Source organism: Chiloscyllium plagiosum, unplaced genomic scaffold (assembly GCF_037043375.1).
Source record: "Chiloscyllium plagiosum isolate Xiang-an unplaced genomic scaffold, Cpla_swu_hap1 HiC_scaffold_46, whole genome shotgun sequence".
Taxonomy (NCBI): Eukaryota; Metazoa; Chordata; class Chondrichthyes; order Orectolobiformes; family Hemiscylliidae; genus Chiloscyllium; species Chiloscyllium plagiosum.
In genome coordinates this window covers 11,511,712-11,529,762 of record NW_028270184.1, presented here as the reverse complement: position 1 = coordinate 11,529,762, position 18,051 = coordinate 11,511,712, and the positions used below count along the sequence as shown (strand labels likewise).

General features: G+C 50.9%; 1 protein-coding gene across 1 annotated transcript; it reads right to left on the bottom strand.

Moving 5' to 3' along the window:
• Positions 1–6,941: 6,941 nt before the first annotated feature.
• batf2 (basic leucine zipper ATF-like transcription factor 2) lies at positions 6,942–15,195 on the bottom strand. Its single transcript, XM_043682740.2, has 3 exons — positions 14,828–15,195; positions 12,514–12,618; positions 6,942–7,189 (listed from the first exon to the last, which is right to left on the bottom strand). Exons 1-3 carry the CDS (start codon positions 14,927–14,929, stop codon positions 6,974–6,976), a joined length of 423 nt encoding a protein of 140 aa, XP_043538675.2. The 5' UTR covers positions 14,930–15,195; the 3' UTR covers positions 6,942–6,973.
• Between the last annotated feature and the right edge of the window lie 2,856 nt (positions 15,196–18,051).

Genomic DNA, 18,051 nt, shown 5'->3' with positions numbered 1-18,051 from the left:
CCCACTTGCACCCGTTTTAAAAATATCATTTATTGCTTTGCAGCTTTGGAATAGTGTAGACGAACGAGGAATACAACAAGATTTCGGTGAGGGTTAGAACATGAACACACGGAAATCTATCAAGAGGAGCCGTTTTCCTCTCAGAGGGGTGATCTCTGCATCTCTGAAGTTGGCAGAGATAGGGCTATTAAGCTGGAGGTTTTTGTTAGGGGATTCAAAGTTTATAGCGGGGATAAGGGCAGGTGTTAAATGGGAACTTGCCAATGGTTGTCTGATGGTTGCAACAGCCCAGACAGTAAATACTGGTCTAACCAACGGCATCCAAATCCCAGGGACAAAGTAGGTTTCCTTCTCAAAGGAATGCAGAGCCATAAATAATCGAAGGAAGGGCTCAGTGGTTAGCACTGCTGCCTCACAGCATCAGGGACCCGGGTTCAATCCCACCATCGGGCGACTGTGTGAAGTTTGCACGTTCTCCCCGTGTCTGCGTGGGGTTTTATCTGGATGGTCTGGTTTCCTCCCAGAGTCCAAAGATTTGCAGCTTAGGGTGGATTGGCCATGCTAAATTGTCCCATAGTGTCCAGGGATGTGCAGGTTAGGGTGGATTGGCCATGCTAAATTGTCCCATAGTGCCCAGGGACATGCAGGTTAGGGGGGATTGGCCGTGCTAAATTGTCCCATAGTGCCCAGGAACGTGCAGGTTATGGTGGATTGGCCGTGCTAAATTGTCCCATAGTGTCAGGGATGGGCAGGTTAGGATGGATTGGCCGCGCTAAATTGTCCCATAGTGCACAGGAACATGCAGGTTAGGGGGGATTGGCCGTGCTAAATTGTCCCATAGTGCGCAGGGATGTGCAGGTTGGGGGGATTGGCCATGCTAAATTGTCCCATAGTGCCCAGGGACGTGCAGGCTAGGGTGGATTGGCCATGCTAAATTGTCCCATAGTGCCCAGGGATGTGCAGGTTAGGGGGGATTGGCTGTGCTAAATTGTACCATAGTGCCCAGGGGTGTGCAGGTTAGGGTGGATTGGCCGTGCTAAATTGCCCTTGGTGTTCAGGGATGTGCAGGTTAGAGTGGATTAGCCATTCTAAATTGTCCCAAATTGCCCAGGGATGTGCAGGTTAGGGTGGATTGGCCGTGCTAAATTGTCCCATATTGCCCAGGGATGTGCAGGTTAGGGTGGATTGGCTGCACTAAATTGCCCATAGTGTTCAGGGATGTGCAGGTTAGGGTGGATTGGCCGTGCTAAATTGCCCATAGTGTCCAGGGATGTGTAGGTTAGGGTGGATTGGCTGTGCTAAATTGTCACATAGTGTTCAGGGATGTGAAGGTTAGGGTGGATTGGCCATGCTAAATTGTCCCATATTGCCCAGTGATGTGCAGGTTAGGGTGGATTGGCCACGCTAAATTGTCACATAGTGTCCAGGGATGTGCAGGTTAGGGTGGATTGGCCATGCTAAATTGTCCCATAGTGCCCAGGGATGTGCAGGTTAGGGTGGATTGGCCGTGCTAAATTGTCCCATAGTGTCCAGGGATGTGCAGGTTAGGGTGGATTGGCCGTGCTAAATTGTCCCATAGTGCCCAGGGATGTGCAGGTTAGGGTAGATTGGCCATGCTAAATTGTCACATAGTGTCCAGGGATGTGCAGGTTAGGGTGGATTGGCCGTGCTAAATTGTCCCATAGTGCCCAGGGATGTGCAGGTTAGGGTGTATTGGCCGTGCTAAATTGTCCCATAGTGCCCAGGGATGTGCAGGTTAGGGTGGATTGGCCGTGCTAAATTGTCCCATAGTGTCCAGGGATGTGCAGGTTAGGGTGGATTGGCCGTGCTAAATTGTCCCCATAGTGCCCAGGGATGTGCAGGTTAGGGTGGATTGGCTATGCTAAATTGTCCCATAGTGCCCAGGGATGTGCAGGTTAGGGTGGATTGGCCGTGCTAAATTGTCCCATAGTGCCCAGGGATGTGCAGGTTAGGGTGGATTGGCCGTGCTATATTGTCCCATAGTGCCCAGGGATGTGCAGGTTAGGGTGGATTGGCCGTGCTAAATTGTCCCATAGTGCCCAGGGATGTGCAGGTTAGGGTGGATTGGCCGTGCTAAATTGTCCCATAGTGCCCAGGGATGTGCAGGTTAGGGTGGATTGGCCGTGCTAAATTGTCACATAGTGCCCAGGGATGTGCAGGTTAGGGTGGATTGGCCGTGCTAAATTGTCACATAGTGTCCAGGGATGTGCAGGTTAGGGTGGATTGGCCATGCTAAATTGTTGAAACTTTATTGCTGGAACAGCACAGCAGGTCAGGCAGCATCCAGGGAACAGGAGATTCGACGTTTCGGGCACAGGCCCTTCTTCGGCCTGTGCCCGAAACGTCGAATCTCCTGTTCCCTGGATGCTGCCTGACCTGCTGTGCTGTTCCAGCAATAAAGTTTCAACTTTGATCTCCAGCATCTGCAAACCTCACTTTCTCCTCCATGCTAAATTGTTCCATAGTGCCCAGGGATGTGCAGGTTAGGGTGGATTGGCCGTGCTAAATTGCCCCATAGTGTCCAGGGATGTGCAGGTTAGGGTGGATTGGCCGTGCTAAATTGTCCATAGTGTCCAGGGATGTGCAGGTTAGGGTGGATTGGCCATGCTAAATTGCCCCATAGTGTCCAGGGATGTGCAGGTTAGGGTGGATTGGCCGTGCTAAATTGTCCATAGTGTCCAGGGATGTGCAGGTTAGGGTGGATTGGCCGTGCTAACTTGCCCACAGTGTTCAGGGAGGTGCAGCTTAAGTGCATTAGTCATGGGAAATGCAGGTATAGAGCAGAGGGATGAGTCTGGATGGGATGCTCCCTGGGAAGGGGACGGGTTTGGTGTGGGCTGAATGGCCTGCTTCCACATCGGAATTCCATGGGAGAAACCTCCTTCACCAGAGAGTGGGCGAGTGTGGAAATATCAACCGCAGATGTGAATACAACAGACACGTTCCTCGGAGGACTGATGGATAAAGTCAAGGGGAGAAAAGTCATGATTTGGACAGGGGTGGACAAACTTAAAATTCACACAACACCAGGTTAAAGTCCAACAGGTTTGACTGGAAGCTCACTAGCTTTCAATCACCTGATGAAGGAGCAGCACTCTGAAAGCTAGTGCCTCCAATCAAACCTGTTGGACTGTATCCTGGTGTTGTGTGATTCTTAAGAGGGGAGAAAAGGACATGGTGATGAGGTTGAGATGATGGGCTGGGTGGAGGGAGTTTGGTGGAACACAAAATGGGCCTGTGGAGACTTTGCGAGGACAATTGTACTCTCTCTCTCTCTCGTAGTAAAAAAAAAGCACAGGTTTGAAAAAAAAAACATCCTGTTCGAGAGAATGGAATTTCAGACATCAGGATGTCTGAACGTCACGTCGGCTAAAGCACCCCAAAAAAAAAAATCTCACAAAGGTCATTTACTGGAAAGCCGATCAAAACAGGATGCGGGTGGGTGTCTGCTTGGTGAAAAGGTATCAATCCTCCAGCTGCGAGTACACGCGTGGTCAGGGAGAAAGGACTAACTCTGACGCAGCTCTCTCTTGGGTAAAGGTACCTGTGCGATAGAGCACTGATGGCTCACCTCCTCCGTTTTAACCGCTTGCGAGAAGTTTTCCCCTCGCACACCACCGTGAGCTCTTTGCCAGTGACCCACTTTCTGCGGGTTATCTTCCCCCCCCCAACAACTATTTAAAATTTCCCTTCCCTCGCCCCCAGCTAAAATTAATGTTTAGTTGTTTCGATGTTCCCTTCGACGGGGCTTTATTTTTAAAAGCATGTTAAGCCAGTGGGTTTCCCCACTTCCCCCCCCCACCCCCCAAGCACATCCCCTCAAAAAAAATACAACCGCACCCTCAAGTGGGGCCTCAGAACCCACCAGAGTGAGTTGCTATTGGGAGACCATCTCACCTCCCCTCCAGCGCCCACTCAATTCAAATGTGTCATGTGGGAAAGTCCACAGTCTGAGTCTGTTTTCTAATCTTTATTTTTTTTATATATAAAAAGGATTGACTGAATTCAACAAGAATGGATGCACATCCAAAACTGGACTTACACAACTTTATACATTAACTTTACAAAATGAAGGCGTATCTTACACTGAGGTAAGGGGACAATGTCTATAGAGCTTACTCCTGTTTAGTGTATAAATCTCCTCGGCAGGAATTGTTTCTGTAATGCTGCGAGTTTCCTCCATAGACTCTGTGGCACGTGTAGAGAGCACACTACATCAGAGCAACATGGGCAGGACTTCATCTGTTTCACAAGCCCCAGGGATTAATGCACACAAATCCACACTTTTCTCCCCAAAACCACTAAGGGGCTGGGGGGGGGGTGAAGTGGTTGTGGATTCCTACGACACTGGCGGGTTCATCCAGGCCAATGTGTCTCCACTGGGCTGTCCGATTGACCCCACCACCACCCCAATCCACCCTGCCATCTTTCTACAAATTCCGTTTCTCCCCCTCTCTTCAGGTATTTATCCTCCACCCCTGGTTTTTTTTTGCCAAAAGTTCCTATTGAATCTCCTTCCACCGCTCTCTGAGGCTGCACTTCCAAGATCGCACTGCGTTAAAGAAAGGTTCTCGTCTCCCATTTGGGTGTCTTTGCTGGTCATCAGTGTCCCCCCCCCACCACCCCATGATTACTGAGCCTCCCGACCTTGGGAACGGTTTTGACTCGATCAACCCCATCGGCATTACAGAACCGAAGAATGGAGACCATTTGGCCTGTTTGCGCATTTTGCCTCAGTGCCCAACTGCTGCGTTTTCCCTGTAACCCTGCCAGTTGTTCCCATTTAAATAATCATCCCAGTGTCTCTCTTGAACGCCTCAACTGAACCTGCCTCCAGCAGGGCAGTGAGCCCAGACCCTGACTACTTGCAGTGTGAGAAAGCTTTTTTCTAAACTTTACAATTGCTTCTTTCACGGAACATTTTTGAAAACCCTTGTGCCCTTTGTTCCTCCATCCTTTGACAAGCAGGACTAGTTTCTCCCTCAGTCCGGACCCCCAACGGCTTCGATGAAACCTCCCTTTTGACTTCTACTCTCCAAGGGGAACAGTCCCAACTTCTCCAACCTCGACCTGAAACTTCCTATCCCTGGAACTATTTTTGTAATCTGCTTTCACTACTCTCTCCATGCATTCCTTTGTACCAAGTGGTGCACAGAAGTTCACACAATACTCCAACTGAGGATCTAACAGTGTCCTAAATAAGGTTTTTTTTAAAGATTAGATGCTTTGGAACAACACAGTAGGGAATGCTTAAGGAAGCTGGTTTTGGGGGGAACTGAATGCTAATTACATTTAAACACACTTACCCATGCATGTTTGGAATGGATGTCTTGTCGCGCAGGGAAGAGGGGGAAGAGAGCACATTTTACCCCAATCTCTCTCTGCATGACTTGCTCAGACAAGAGCTGCCTTGTTTGGTTGCTAGGGGTGGACCCTAGCAACCAAACAAGGCAGCTCTTGTCTGAGCAAGAGGAGACCGTTCACATCCTCAACCATGAAGCCATTGTGGTGAAAATGCCATCTGGCTCACCAATGCCCTTCAGGGAAGGAAATCTGCCTTCCTTACCCAGTCTGGCCTATGCTTGACGTCTGACCCACAGCGTTGATTCTGAACCGCCCCCCAGTCGGAGTGGTAGAGCAACACTCCGTCCAAGGGCAGTTAGGGATGGACAACAGATGCTCACCAGTAACCCTCACCTCAAATGAATCAAGAAAGAGAAACTCAATTTGGTCCCATTAAAAGAAAGATCCGTCAATTTTCAGTTGGGATCTTAACTGACTGAGAGCAGCATTTGTTGTTTACAGAGGGAGCTAAGCGTTTCACTACATTTGAAGAAATGTTCCCAGACATCTCCCCATTTAACAGCCTGGCTCTCATTCTGGGCTTCGTCGAGCGTGCAGTCACGAAAACCCTTGGGTGCACCCTCCCCCCTGGTGAACCCTGGCAGTTCGAGGTGATGGGTAGACCTTGGGTGACCCTCAGGTGTACCTTCCCCCCCCCCCGCCCGGTGAACCCCAGCAGTTCGAGGCGATGGCTCACGACCAACTTCAAGGGGCAGTTAGGTCAAGGCAATAAATGCTGAGCCCAACCAGCGATGCCCACCTCAATTACACATTTTTTTTTAAATGCTGCACATTTTAACCTCTTTACAGACTGCACCCTATCCAGGTCAAAAATGCACTCGCATGTGTGAAAGGTTTGAAATAGATACTTAAAAAAAAAGAGCATTACATCTGCGATAAGAAAGGGAACAGGAATTGCAAAGTGGGGGAAGATGGACTCTCCCACATGTGACAAAATGGAAGAGATCCAAACTGCTTCCCAAATCTTTGATGGCTTCCTTCTCTCGCTCACTCCCTGAGCATCCAGCAAAGCGCGTATCCAACGCTGCGTCTGTTCACGAGACCGGAGATCGAAGGAAAGAAAGAAAGAAGGAAAAGGCTTCGCTTTCCAGGCGACAGGAGCCGGCGCAGTTCACGGGGCTTTGGCAAACACGTGGTGACACGCCGGCGTGCGGTTCGTGCCGCCCCCTTTACCGCCGCGGGATTCTCAAACCCGCCTCAGAGATTGCCCCAAAAAAATCGCTCCGAAGTCACGGATATCCGCTGCACGGTCCACGTCGCGTGCCACCGTTCTGGGGAGTCTGTGAACAAAGCTGATAGGGACGGGGCGGGCTCAAGGGGCAGAATGGCCTCCTTCTGCTCCCATTGTACGTGCCTGTCGGCTGCGGGTCCAGCAATTTCACTCCAGTTGTCGTCGGGAGTCACTCACCGTAAGGTAGGGGAGTCAGGGGGAACTTCACAGCCCACCTGCTTCTGGATGGCGCCTGCTGGAAGTCCACAGTTACCTCACATTCCCCCCCCCCACCCCACCCCCTTTAGCCCCATTGCACCCTAACCCCAACCACCCCCCCCACCACCCCAACACTCTCTCTTGAGAGAGAGCTGCAGTCTAGTACATCATGACCTCCGCTTTCTGCCAGTCTTCAGCGAGGAAGTCTGTCACGTTGACGTGTTGCTTGCTGATGAGGGCAGCGCCAGACGCGGGCAGCATGGAGCAGTGTGGCTCGTGCTGCTGAACGACCTGTCTCCACTGCTTCAGCTCATCCTGCAGGCCCTGGATTTCCTTCTTCAGCGAGGCGTTCTCTCTCTCCAGCTGCTCGTACTCCTGAAGGGGCAAGCACAAGAGAGCTCCGCTCAGAGACAGCTCACGCTAAGGCACCCAGCCGCAACGCGACTCCGCCCCCCCCCCACCCGGCTCACAGAATCCCCTGCGGTGCTGGAAGAGGCCATTCGGCCCATCTGAAGAGCGTCCCATCCAGACCGACCTCCCCACCACCCCTCCTTCCTTTAACCCTGCCTTCATGGCTAATCCACCCATCCATTCCACAAGGCCACTCCGACCAACATGCATGTTTCTGGACTGTGGGAGGAAACCCATTCGCGCACATGGAAGAATGTACAAAATCCACACAGACAGTCGCCCAAGGGTGGAATTGAACCCAGGTCTGGCAGGCAGCAGAGCCAATCACTTAGCCACTGTTCCACTCCCCCTTCGGTCTGCTTTAGTACATTGACCTATTGAGCCGGGGTTGCATTGTGGGAACAAAGTGCCATACTGTGCCAGTCTGTGGCATGAGTCCATCACAGAACCTTAGTATGTAGGTGCAGCAAGTGGTTAGGAAGGCAAATAGCATGTTGGCATTTATTGCATGAGGAATCAAGCATAAACGTTTTGCTGCAGTTGTAGGTTAAACCACATCTGGCCTCTTCACTTCGGTCTCCTTACTTAAGGAAGGATACGGGATTGCTTCAGAAGCAGTTCAAAGAAAGTTTGCTCAGTGGGTTCCTGGGGAGAGGAGGGGGAGTTGTTTGATGAGGAGACGTTGAACAGGTTACGCCTGTATCCACTGGAAGAATGAGAGGCGATCTTATTGAGCATACCTGGGTTTAGAGGGATATGGGCCAAGTGTTGGCAAATGGGACTAGATTAGGTTGGGATATCTGGTTGGCATGGATGAGTTGGACCAAAGGGTCTGTTTCCGTGCTGTACATCTCTATGACTATGACACCCCATCCTGAGGGAGCTCAGAGGTTATTTTCCTCTTATGACAGAGTCTAGGACAAAGGAAGATGGTTTAAGAATTAGGGCCCCCCCCTTTTAAGACTGAGATGAGGAGAAATATTTTTTCTCAGACAATCATTAGCCTCTGGAATTCTCTTGCCCAGAGCGCTGTGGGAGGAGGGTCTTTAAATTTATTTATTACTGCATTGGACAGATTCTTTTGATCAATGTGGAGTGAAGGATCATGGGAGATGGACAGGAGGAGGCCACAAACAGGGAGCGATCTTACCGAACAAGACCGCACCTGTGTACAGTTTTGGTCTCCAAATTTGAAGAAGGACATTCTGGCTATTTGAGGGAGTGCAGCATAGTTCACGAGGTCAATTCCTGGAATGGCGGGACTATCATATGTCGCAAGATTGGAGCGACTGGGCTTGTATACATTTGAGTTTAGAAGGATGAGAGGGGATCTGATTGAGACATCTTAAAGGATTGGACACTCTGGAGGCAGGAAGCATGTTTCCGCTGAGGGGCGAGTCCAGAACCAGAGGACACAGTTTAAAAATAAGGGGGAGGCCATTTAGAACAGAGTTGAAGAGAAACTTCTTCACCCAGAGAGTGGTGGGTGTATGGAATGCTCTGCCCCAGAAGGCAGTGGAGGCCAAGTCTCTGGATACTTTCAAGAAAGAGATGGATAGAGCTCTTCAAGATAGTGGAATCAAGGAATAAGGCAGGAACAGGATACTGATTGTGGATGATCAGCCATGATCATAATGAATGGTGGTGCTGGCTCAAAGGCCTCCTCTATTGTCTATTGAATTGGAGGAGAGACTCGAGGGACCAAATGGCCTGATCCTGTTCCTATTGCTTCTGCTGTAATGCGCCTTTGGTTAACTCTTAACAGTTAGTTGGCAAGGGAATCTCAGTGCTCCTGAATGCTGTCTCAATGCCCAGGGCAGCTCAAGGGGCAGGTCAGGCAGCATCCGAGGGAGCGGGAAAATCGACATTTCAGGGCAGGAGCCCTTCATCGGGAATGACCTGCTGTGCTTTTCCAGCATCACTCGAATCTTGACTCTCATCTTCAGCATCTGCAGTCCTCACTTTCACCAAGGGGCTGAAGGGCCTACTCTGGCTCCTAAATCCTATGTTCGTTCCTGTGCTCTTTGGACAGAATGACACCATTTAAAATCCCTCGCCTGGCTCCTTGATGATTCTTGAATATTTTGATAGGAAGAATGTTCGGGCACCCGACCCTGCCCTTCTGCCTGTTCCAAAGTGTCCTCACAAACCCCTTCGCCCCGGTGGGGTATTCGACTGGACGTTGGAGGTGGGAGGCAGTATCACAGGGGAGCACGACCATACCCCGACTTTTACCCATCACTCTCGAGCCCATGAGGACACCGGTGGGGAAAATGTGGGTGCCATGGTGGCTCAGTGGTTGGCACTGCCGCCTCACAGCACCAGGGTCCCAGGTTCGATTCCAGCCTCGGGCGACTGTCTGTGTGGAGTTTGCACATTCTTTGTGTGGGCTTCCTCCGGGTGCTCTGGTTTACTCCCACAGTCCAAAGACGTGCAGGTCAGGGTGAATTGACCATGATAAATTACCCATAGTGTTAGATGCATCAGTCAGAGGGAAATGAGTCTGGGTGGGTTACTCTTCAGAGGGTCAGTGTGGACTGGTTGGGCCGAAGGGCCTATTTCCACACTGTAGGGGAATCTAATCTAACTCCATTCGCTGCTTTGCCCTCAAAAGCACGCCAGTGAAAGGCTGCTCTCTCAGTCGAATCAGGGCCAAGAGGATGAGATTCACATGCTCGCTCACAGCTACAACACTTTTGTCACTAACCACATCCTTACAAGCCTAATCTCACGCACACCTCGTGTCCAAACTTCGCATTGTTAAAGTCTATCTGGAAGGAGCAGTAACCCAGAGACAGAAGTAACAGATCCCCCTTTGCAAATTCAATTCTTACTGAAAGTAAAACAGTCACAGATTCAGAGATTAGGTGCAGCGCACACAGGCACCATTCAAGTGACCAAATGGGCAATGGGGAGTCAGTGGACAGGAAGAGAGGTTATTTGAAGTGCAATGTGAGGTTATCAACTTTGGTACAAAAACAGGAAGGCCAATTATTATCTAAAAGGCGATAGATTGGGAGAGAAGGGGAGGTGCAGCAAGACCTGAGTGTCCTTGAACACCAGTTACTGAAAGTAAACAGCAAACAGGAGGCTGGAAGAACACAGCAAGCCAGGCAGCACCAGGAGGTGGAGAGGTCGACATTTCAGGTGTAACCCTTCATCAGGACTGGGGGTGAGTGTAGGGAGGGCTGCAGATAAAGGGGGCAGGGTGGTGAAGTGGGGATGGGTGAAGACAGGTAGAGGGTATGACCTGGTTGGTCAATGGGATGAATTAATCCAGTTGGTGGCAGGGAGGAGTGGAGGGGGAGGGGGAGGGGCTGGGGAGTCAGTGGACAGGAAGGGAGGTTATTTGAAATTGGAGAATTCAATGTTGAGTCCTCCGGGGTGTAGGCTGCCCAGGTGGACGATGAGCTGTTGTTCTTCCAATTTGCGGTGTAGTTCGTTGTGGCAATGGAGGAGGCCAAGGATGGTCATATCGGAAAGGGGAATTAAAATGGGCGGTGACTGGGGAGTCCTTTCGGCTCTTGTGAGCTTGATGCGATGCTCGGCGAACTGTTCCCTAAGTTTACGTCTCCCCGATGAAGAGAAGACCACATTGGGAGCACCTGATGCAGTAAACTAGGTTGGAAGTGCAGGCAGTGAAGAAGGCAAATGGTATGTTGGCTTCATAGCGAGAGGATTTGAGTACAGGAGCAGGGATGTCTTGCTGCAATTATACTGGGGCCTTAGTGAGTATTGTATGCAGTTTGCGTCTCCTTATCTGAGGAAGAAAATTCAGGCGATTGAGAGAATGGAGACTGATTCCTGGGAATGAAGAGAGACAAATGAAGAGAAACTGGATTATTTGGGACGATATTCATAGAGTCATAGAGATGTACAGCACAGAAACAGACCCTTCGGTCCAACCCGTCCATGTTGACCAGATATCCCAACCTAATCTAGTCCCACCTGCCAGCAACAGGCCCATAACCCTCCAAACTCTTCCTATTCATATACCCATCCAAATGCCTCTTAAATGTTGCAATTGTACCAGCCTCCACCACTTCCTCTGGCAGCTCATTCCATACACGTACCACCCTCTGTGTGAAAATTTGCCCCTTAGGTCTCTTTTATATCTTACCCCTCTCACCCTAAACCTATGCCCTCTAATTCTGGACTCCCCCATCCCAGGGAAAAGACTTTGCCTATTTATCCTATCCATGCCCCTCATAATTTTGTAAACCTCTATAAGGTCATCCCTCAGCCTCCGACATTCCAGGGAAAAAAGCCCCAGCCTGTTCAGCCTCTCCTCCTCAAATCCTCCAACCCCGGCAACATCCTTGTAAATCTTTTCTGAACCCTTTCAAGTTTCACAACATCTTTCCGATAGGAGGGAGACCAGAATTGCATGCAATATTCCAAAAGTGGCCTAACCAATGTCCTGTACAGCCGCAACATGACCTCTCAACACCTGTACTCAATACTCTGACCAATAAAGGAAAGCATACCAAACGCTGCCTTCACTATCCTATCTACCTGCGACTCCACTTTCAAGGAGCTAAGAACTTGCACTCCAAGGTCTGTTTGTTCAGCAACACTCCCCAGGACCTTACCATTATATGAAGAGAATCTGGATTGTTTGGGACTATATTCGCTCAAGTTTAGAAAAATGCATAGAAACCTTTACCATTCGAACAGGACTAGACAGGGTAAACATAGGAAGGATGTTCCTGATGACCTGGGGAATCCAGAACCAGGGGGTCACAGGCTAAGGATTATGGGATGGGCCGTTTTGGACTGAGATGGGGAGAAATGTCTTCCCCAGAGAGTGGGGGGGAACCCTATGGATTTCTTTATCACAGAAAATGCTTGAGACCAAAACGTTGAATATTTTCAAGAAGGAGTTATAGATATAGTTTTTAGGGCTAAAGGGAGCAAAGGGTATGGGAGAAAGGGTATGAGTCAGAGAGTCTGAGATTAACAGCACAGAAACAGACCTTTCAGCCCAACTTATCCATCCCAACCAGATATCCTAGCCTTATCTAGTCCCATTTGCCAGCACCTAACCCCTACCCCTCTAAACCCTTCCTATTCATACACCCATCCAGATGCCTTTTAAATGTGATTGTACCTGCCTGCAACACTTCCTCTGGCAGCTCATTCCATACACGCACCACCCCTGGGAAATGCAGGGTTACAGGGATAGGCTGGGGGCGGCTGGATCTGGTAGGGATGTTCTTCAGAGGATCACTGTTGACTCGAATGGCCTGCTTCCACACTAGGGATTCTATCAGGGCATCACTGCTTACCTGGTGCAAACTGTCTGCTCTCTGTGTCTGTTTCTGTCTGCTTTTTTGAGCTGCAATCCTGTTCTTTTCCCTTCGTCTCAGTTTTTTATGATCACCGTCGTAATCCTGCGCGTGCAAGGGGAAAAACGTTCGTGAACGTAGGGTCAGAGGAACCGTTCCCCCTCCCTCCTGCCCTCTGCAAACATACACCCAGTCCTGACCCAAAGCGCTCCCTGAGGCAGGAATCCCAGCTTCTGATCGGCTGTGCACTGGGTGCTGATCTGACAGCGGCCACAGCCCTGTGCTCCCCCAATATCAAGAGGCTTTTGAAAGACCTTGCACTACTCACCTCCACCCCTCAACCCACAGCAGATTGGAGCCTGGTATCCCCTCAGTAACATATTCAAGTCTCATTTTCATTCAGCGCTGTCCACGGTCAGCAATAAATCCTCAAATTACGCTGCTAATGTAGGGGCACGTTTAAACCCCAAGGTGCCATGATGCATACTAACCCCTCCCTCACCCCTCCATGAGACCACACCCCTTTATTGAATAGTCTCTTCTGCCTGTGAGAGGGCCACTTTGGGGTCCAGATTAAGATCCAATGCAAAGGATGGAAACTTCCGCAGTGCTCCCTCAGCACTGAACCTTCAACAGTGCGGCGCTCCCTCAGCACTGACCCTCCGACTGTGTGGCGCTCCCTCAGTACTGACCCTCCGACAGTGCGGCGCTCCCTCAGCACTGACCCTCCGACAGTGCAGCGCTCCCTCAGCACTGACCCTCCGACAGTGCAGCGCTCCCTCAGCACTGACCCTCCGACAGTGCAGCGCTCCCTCAGCACTGACCCTCCGACAGTGCAGCGCTCCCTCAGCACTGACCCTCCGACAGTGCAGCGCTCCCTCAGCACTGACCCTCCGACAGTGCAGCGCTCCCTCAGCACTGACCCTCCGACAGTGCAGAGCTCCCTCAGCACTGATCCTCTGACAGTGCAGAGCTCCCTCAGCACTGATCCTCTGACAGTGCAGAGCTCCCTCAGCACTGATCCTCTGACAGTGCAGAGCTCCCTCAGCACTGATCCTCTGACAGTGCAGAGCTCCCTCAGCACTGATCCTCTGACAGTGCAGAGCTCCCTCAGCACTGATCCTCCGACAGTGCAGAGCTCCCTCAGCACTGATCCTCCGACAGTGTGGCACTCCCTCAATACTGACCCTCCGACAGTGCAGCGCTCCCTCAGTACTGACCCTCCGACAGTGCAGCGCTCCCTCAGTACTGACCCTCCGACAGTGCAGAGCTCCCTCAGCACTGACCCTCCGACAGTGCAGAGCTCCCTCAGCACTGACCCTCTGACAGTGCAGCGCTCCCTCAGCACTGACCCTCCGACAGTGCGGCACTCCCTCAGCACTGACCCTCCGACAGTGCGGCACTCCCTCAGCACTGACCCTCCGACAGTGCAGCACTCCCTCAGCACTGACCCTCCGACAGTGCAGAGCTCCCTCAGCCCTGATCCTCCGACAGTGCAGAGCTCCCTCAGCACTGACCCTCTGACAGTGCAGAGCTCCCTCAGCACTGACCCTCTGACAGTGCAGCGCTCCCTCAGCACTGACCCTCCGACAGTGCGGCACTCCCTCAGCACTGACCCTCCGACAGTGCGGCACTCCCTCAGCACTGACCCTCCGACAGTGCAGCACTCCCTCAGCACTGACCCTCCGACAGTGCAGAGCTCCCTCAGCCCTGATCCTCCGACAGTGCAGCACTCCCTCAGTACTGACCCTCCGACAGTGCAGAGCTCCCTCAGCACTGACCCTCCGACAGTGCAGAGCTCCCTCAGGACTGACCCTCCGACAGTGCGGCACTCCCTCAGGACTGACCCTCCGACAGTGCGGCACTCCCTCAGCACTGACCCACCGACAGTGCGGCACTCCCTCAGCACTGACCCTCCGACAGTGCAGAGCTCCCTCAGCACTGACCCTCTGACAGTGCGGCTCTCCCTCAGCACTGACCCTCCGACAGTGCGGCACTCCCTCAGCTATCACTGAGTCTGTGTGCATGGGTGGACTGCTGTTTGCAGAGAATTGCCAGTTGCAACGTGTGTCACTTTGACAATCAACAGATTTTTCTGCTTTCTTCAGAATAAAAATTACAGACTGAAATTGCCACTCTGAGCACTGGCCCTTTGCCCTGCTGACCTGGCACTGAGCGGGTCAGTGAAGCCCACCCGAGTCCTGGCTGTAGATGACCCTGGCACTGGGTTTCCACTCTCCGCGTGTAAAGAGTCAATTGATTGTCAGAGAGAATCTGCTGCTGGAGGAGAGGAGGCGGTGGTGTGGTGTCTTACCTTTTCCGAGTTCTGGCTGGAGTCGTCCGTTTCAAATTCTGGGGAGAAGTCCAGGGCTGTTTCAGCCATGCTGCAGAGCGTGGGGAGGCTGAGCAACTTCATATAGGTACTGGGTAAGGGAGGACTGTGAGAACAGCTCAAAATGTGTTGCAAAAGGCGAGAGACCTCCCCTCCCGTCAATCGCCTCGAAGCTCTCTCTTGCAAAGACGCCAGTTCCCCAACGCAGTCAGCTCCCTTTTATGAGGAAGCTGCAGTTTCGTTTGACTGTAAGCCGATCCCTCAGTGATGGAAAAATATTTCATCCGGCCTTAATAAGAAGTCACGTGTCTGGGAAAGTCCCATAGTTTCCTCCTCCTCCTACTTTTCAGAGTATTTCATTTGGTGTGTGTGTGTGTATTTGTGTGTGTATCTCTCTCTTTCGCATTGCCCGGCAAGGCCACCCACGTGTCGAGATTAAAATAGTCTCGCGAAAAAAAAAACCCTGACTTGTGCAAAAATGGTAAAATCCTGGAAATTAAGACGAGAATTTGAGCCCCGTCGTTTTTTTTTTAAAGCAGGCATATCTCAAGTGGCTCAGTACTTTTTGTGTGTGTCAACAGGTTCTGCCTGTAAACTGGGAGCTTTCTTTAAAAAGAAAGAGAATTTGGTAACATTAATAAAGCAGCTTTGACCTTCTCCTGAAATTAGATTAGATTCCCTACAGTGTGGAAACAGGCCCTTCGGCCCATCAAGTCCACACCGACCCTCTGAAGAGTCCCATTCCCTCTGACTAATGGCACCTAACACTACAGGCAGTTCAGTATGGCCAGTTCACCTGACCCCGCACATAGAGTCATAAAGATGTACAGCATGGAAACAGACCCTTCAGTCCAACCCGTCCAGATATCCCAACCCAATCTAGTCCCGCCTGCCAGCACCCAGCCCATATCCCTCCAAACCCTTCCTATTCATATACCCATCTGAACGCCTCGTAAATATTGCAATTGTACCAGCCTCCACCACTTCCTCTGGCAGCTCATTCCATACCTTTGAGGAAACCCACGCAGATACAGGGAGAATGTGCAAACTCCACACAGATAGTTGCCTGAGGCGGGAATCAAACCTGGGTCCGTGCTGCTGTGAGGCAGCAGTGCTAACCACTGAGCCAGCATGCTTAACGGTCTGAATTGTTCCGCCCCGCCCCCATGTAGAACAATGGGTTCTTGGAAGGGTTACTTTTAAATTTCTGAATGTCCTAGACTAATGGGCTCTCCGTGTGGAGGGATGGCAGAAAAGAAGATCTCCTCAACTGGACTGCTCCTGGGCCTGGCCAAAGTAATCAAAAGGTCTGGGCAATAGGCCATTGATGGGTTTGTAATACCTGATAGTCTGCCCCCTCTTCTGTAGTTATATCAGTAAGGATAGAGATTCTTCGAGACCAGTGGCTACTGAGGGCCTGAACTCCATTATCACCATTGACAATGCCTTTTTGAGCTGATTTTCCATTCCAGTTCTGAAACTCTCCATTGACCGTTTGAGTTGTTTGAGTTTTTTCGACTGTCTAACCCGATTAAATGTTTTGCTTAGAGCGGAACAGTGATTTCCAGCTTTCTTTGTTTGGCCCCTATTGAAACAGTATATCACTCATAGTTTGGCAGTGTTGCATGCACGAGGTGGTTTTTTTAGATTGGTTACACTGCGGGAGTAGGTCGCTAGGCCAGTCAAGCCTTTAGTGGCTCTCTGAATGAGCAATTCTCCCCGCAAAACCTTCCTATCCTTCCTTCCAGTGCCCACAAATGGACACAATATTCGAGTTAAGACTGAATCAGTGTTTGAGGTGCTGAGGGCTGTCTCTATCCACATTTCATGCACATTTGTTCCTTTTATTTCAGTCTTTTGAGAACAATCAAAACCTTCAGGATGGCTCATTGGGTTTGCATTATAAAGGGAGTGTAAAAGGATTCTCGCTCAGCCTTGGACGTCATGTCATTTATAGCATTTTGCGAAAAGGTGGGTTTTAACATTAAGGCCTGTGACAGGACTTTTTGCTGGAAACTCAGCTGGCAATCGGTACACAGCAAGATCCCACAAACAAGCCAAGCCTGGATCAGTTGACTGATGGGTGTGTATAGGACACCAGACAGCTTGCCTAAGCCCCCTCCTCCAGCCCCTCCGACCCTTTCTGGGATTCTTTGTGCCCACCTGTGAGGGCAAGATGGTGGGGGCCTTGTCAGAAAAGTGGCACCTCCGACACTTGAGAGTAATAAACGTGCAGGGCCCACGGGAGAAAGAGCAAAGGCGTGGGGGGAGAGTTGGCGGATAGCGTGGGACTAATTAATGGGCGGCACGGTGGTTAGTACTGCTGCCTCACAGTGCCAGGGACCCGGGTTCAATTCCCGGCTCGGGCAACTGTCTGTGTGGAGTTTGCACATTCTCCCCGTGTCTGTGTGGGTTTCCTCCGGGTGCTCCAGTTTCCTCCACAGTCCAAAGGTGTACAGGTTAGGTGAATTGGCCATGCTAAATTGCCCGTAGTGTTAGGTGAAAGGGTAAATGTAGGGGAATGGGTCTGGGTGGATTGCTCTTTGAAGGGTTGGTGTGGACTTGTTGGGCCGAAGGGCCTGTTTCCACACTGTAAGTAATCTAATCTAATCTAATCAGGATAAATGATTAGCTGGCATTGGCTTAGTGCACCATGTGGTCTCAGTCCGTAGTCACATCAGTCTATTCTGTGCAGATGTCAGGCCCTGGCAGTGTTGGGTTGGGTTATAGTGGGATAGAAGACTGCACTTAGACCTGGCAAAGAGGTGTACCCACTCAAGACTGATTATCACAACTTGACAGTGTGCACGAGGTGGCTATTTGACTGCAGGGGCATCATAATTACACGTTGTTACAGATAAGAATTTTATATTCAGTGGCCTGCAGGGGCTACACATCAATAATTTCACACAGGAAGGACCTGTACATGTCTCACATCTCCAACTCGCCAGTGGAGAGTTTGCGCAGACATCCAATAATTCCAATTTTGCTAGGGGAGTAGTTTGGAGATTGATCCTGAGCTATGGGGAGAGAGCAGGGCAGTGGGATTAGTTTGGGGATTGATACAGGGCCATGGGGAGAGAGCAGGGCAGTGGGATTAGTTTGGGGATCGATACAGGGCTATGGGGAGAGAGTGGGGCAGTGGGATTAGTTTGGGGATCGATACAGGGCTATGGGGAGAGAGTGGGCAGTGGGATTAGTTTGGG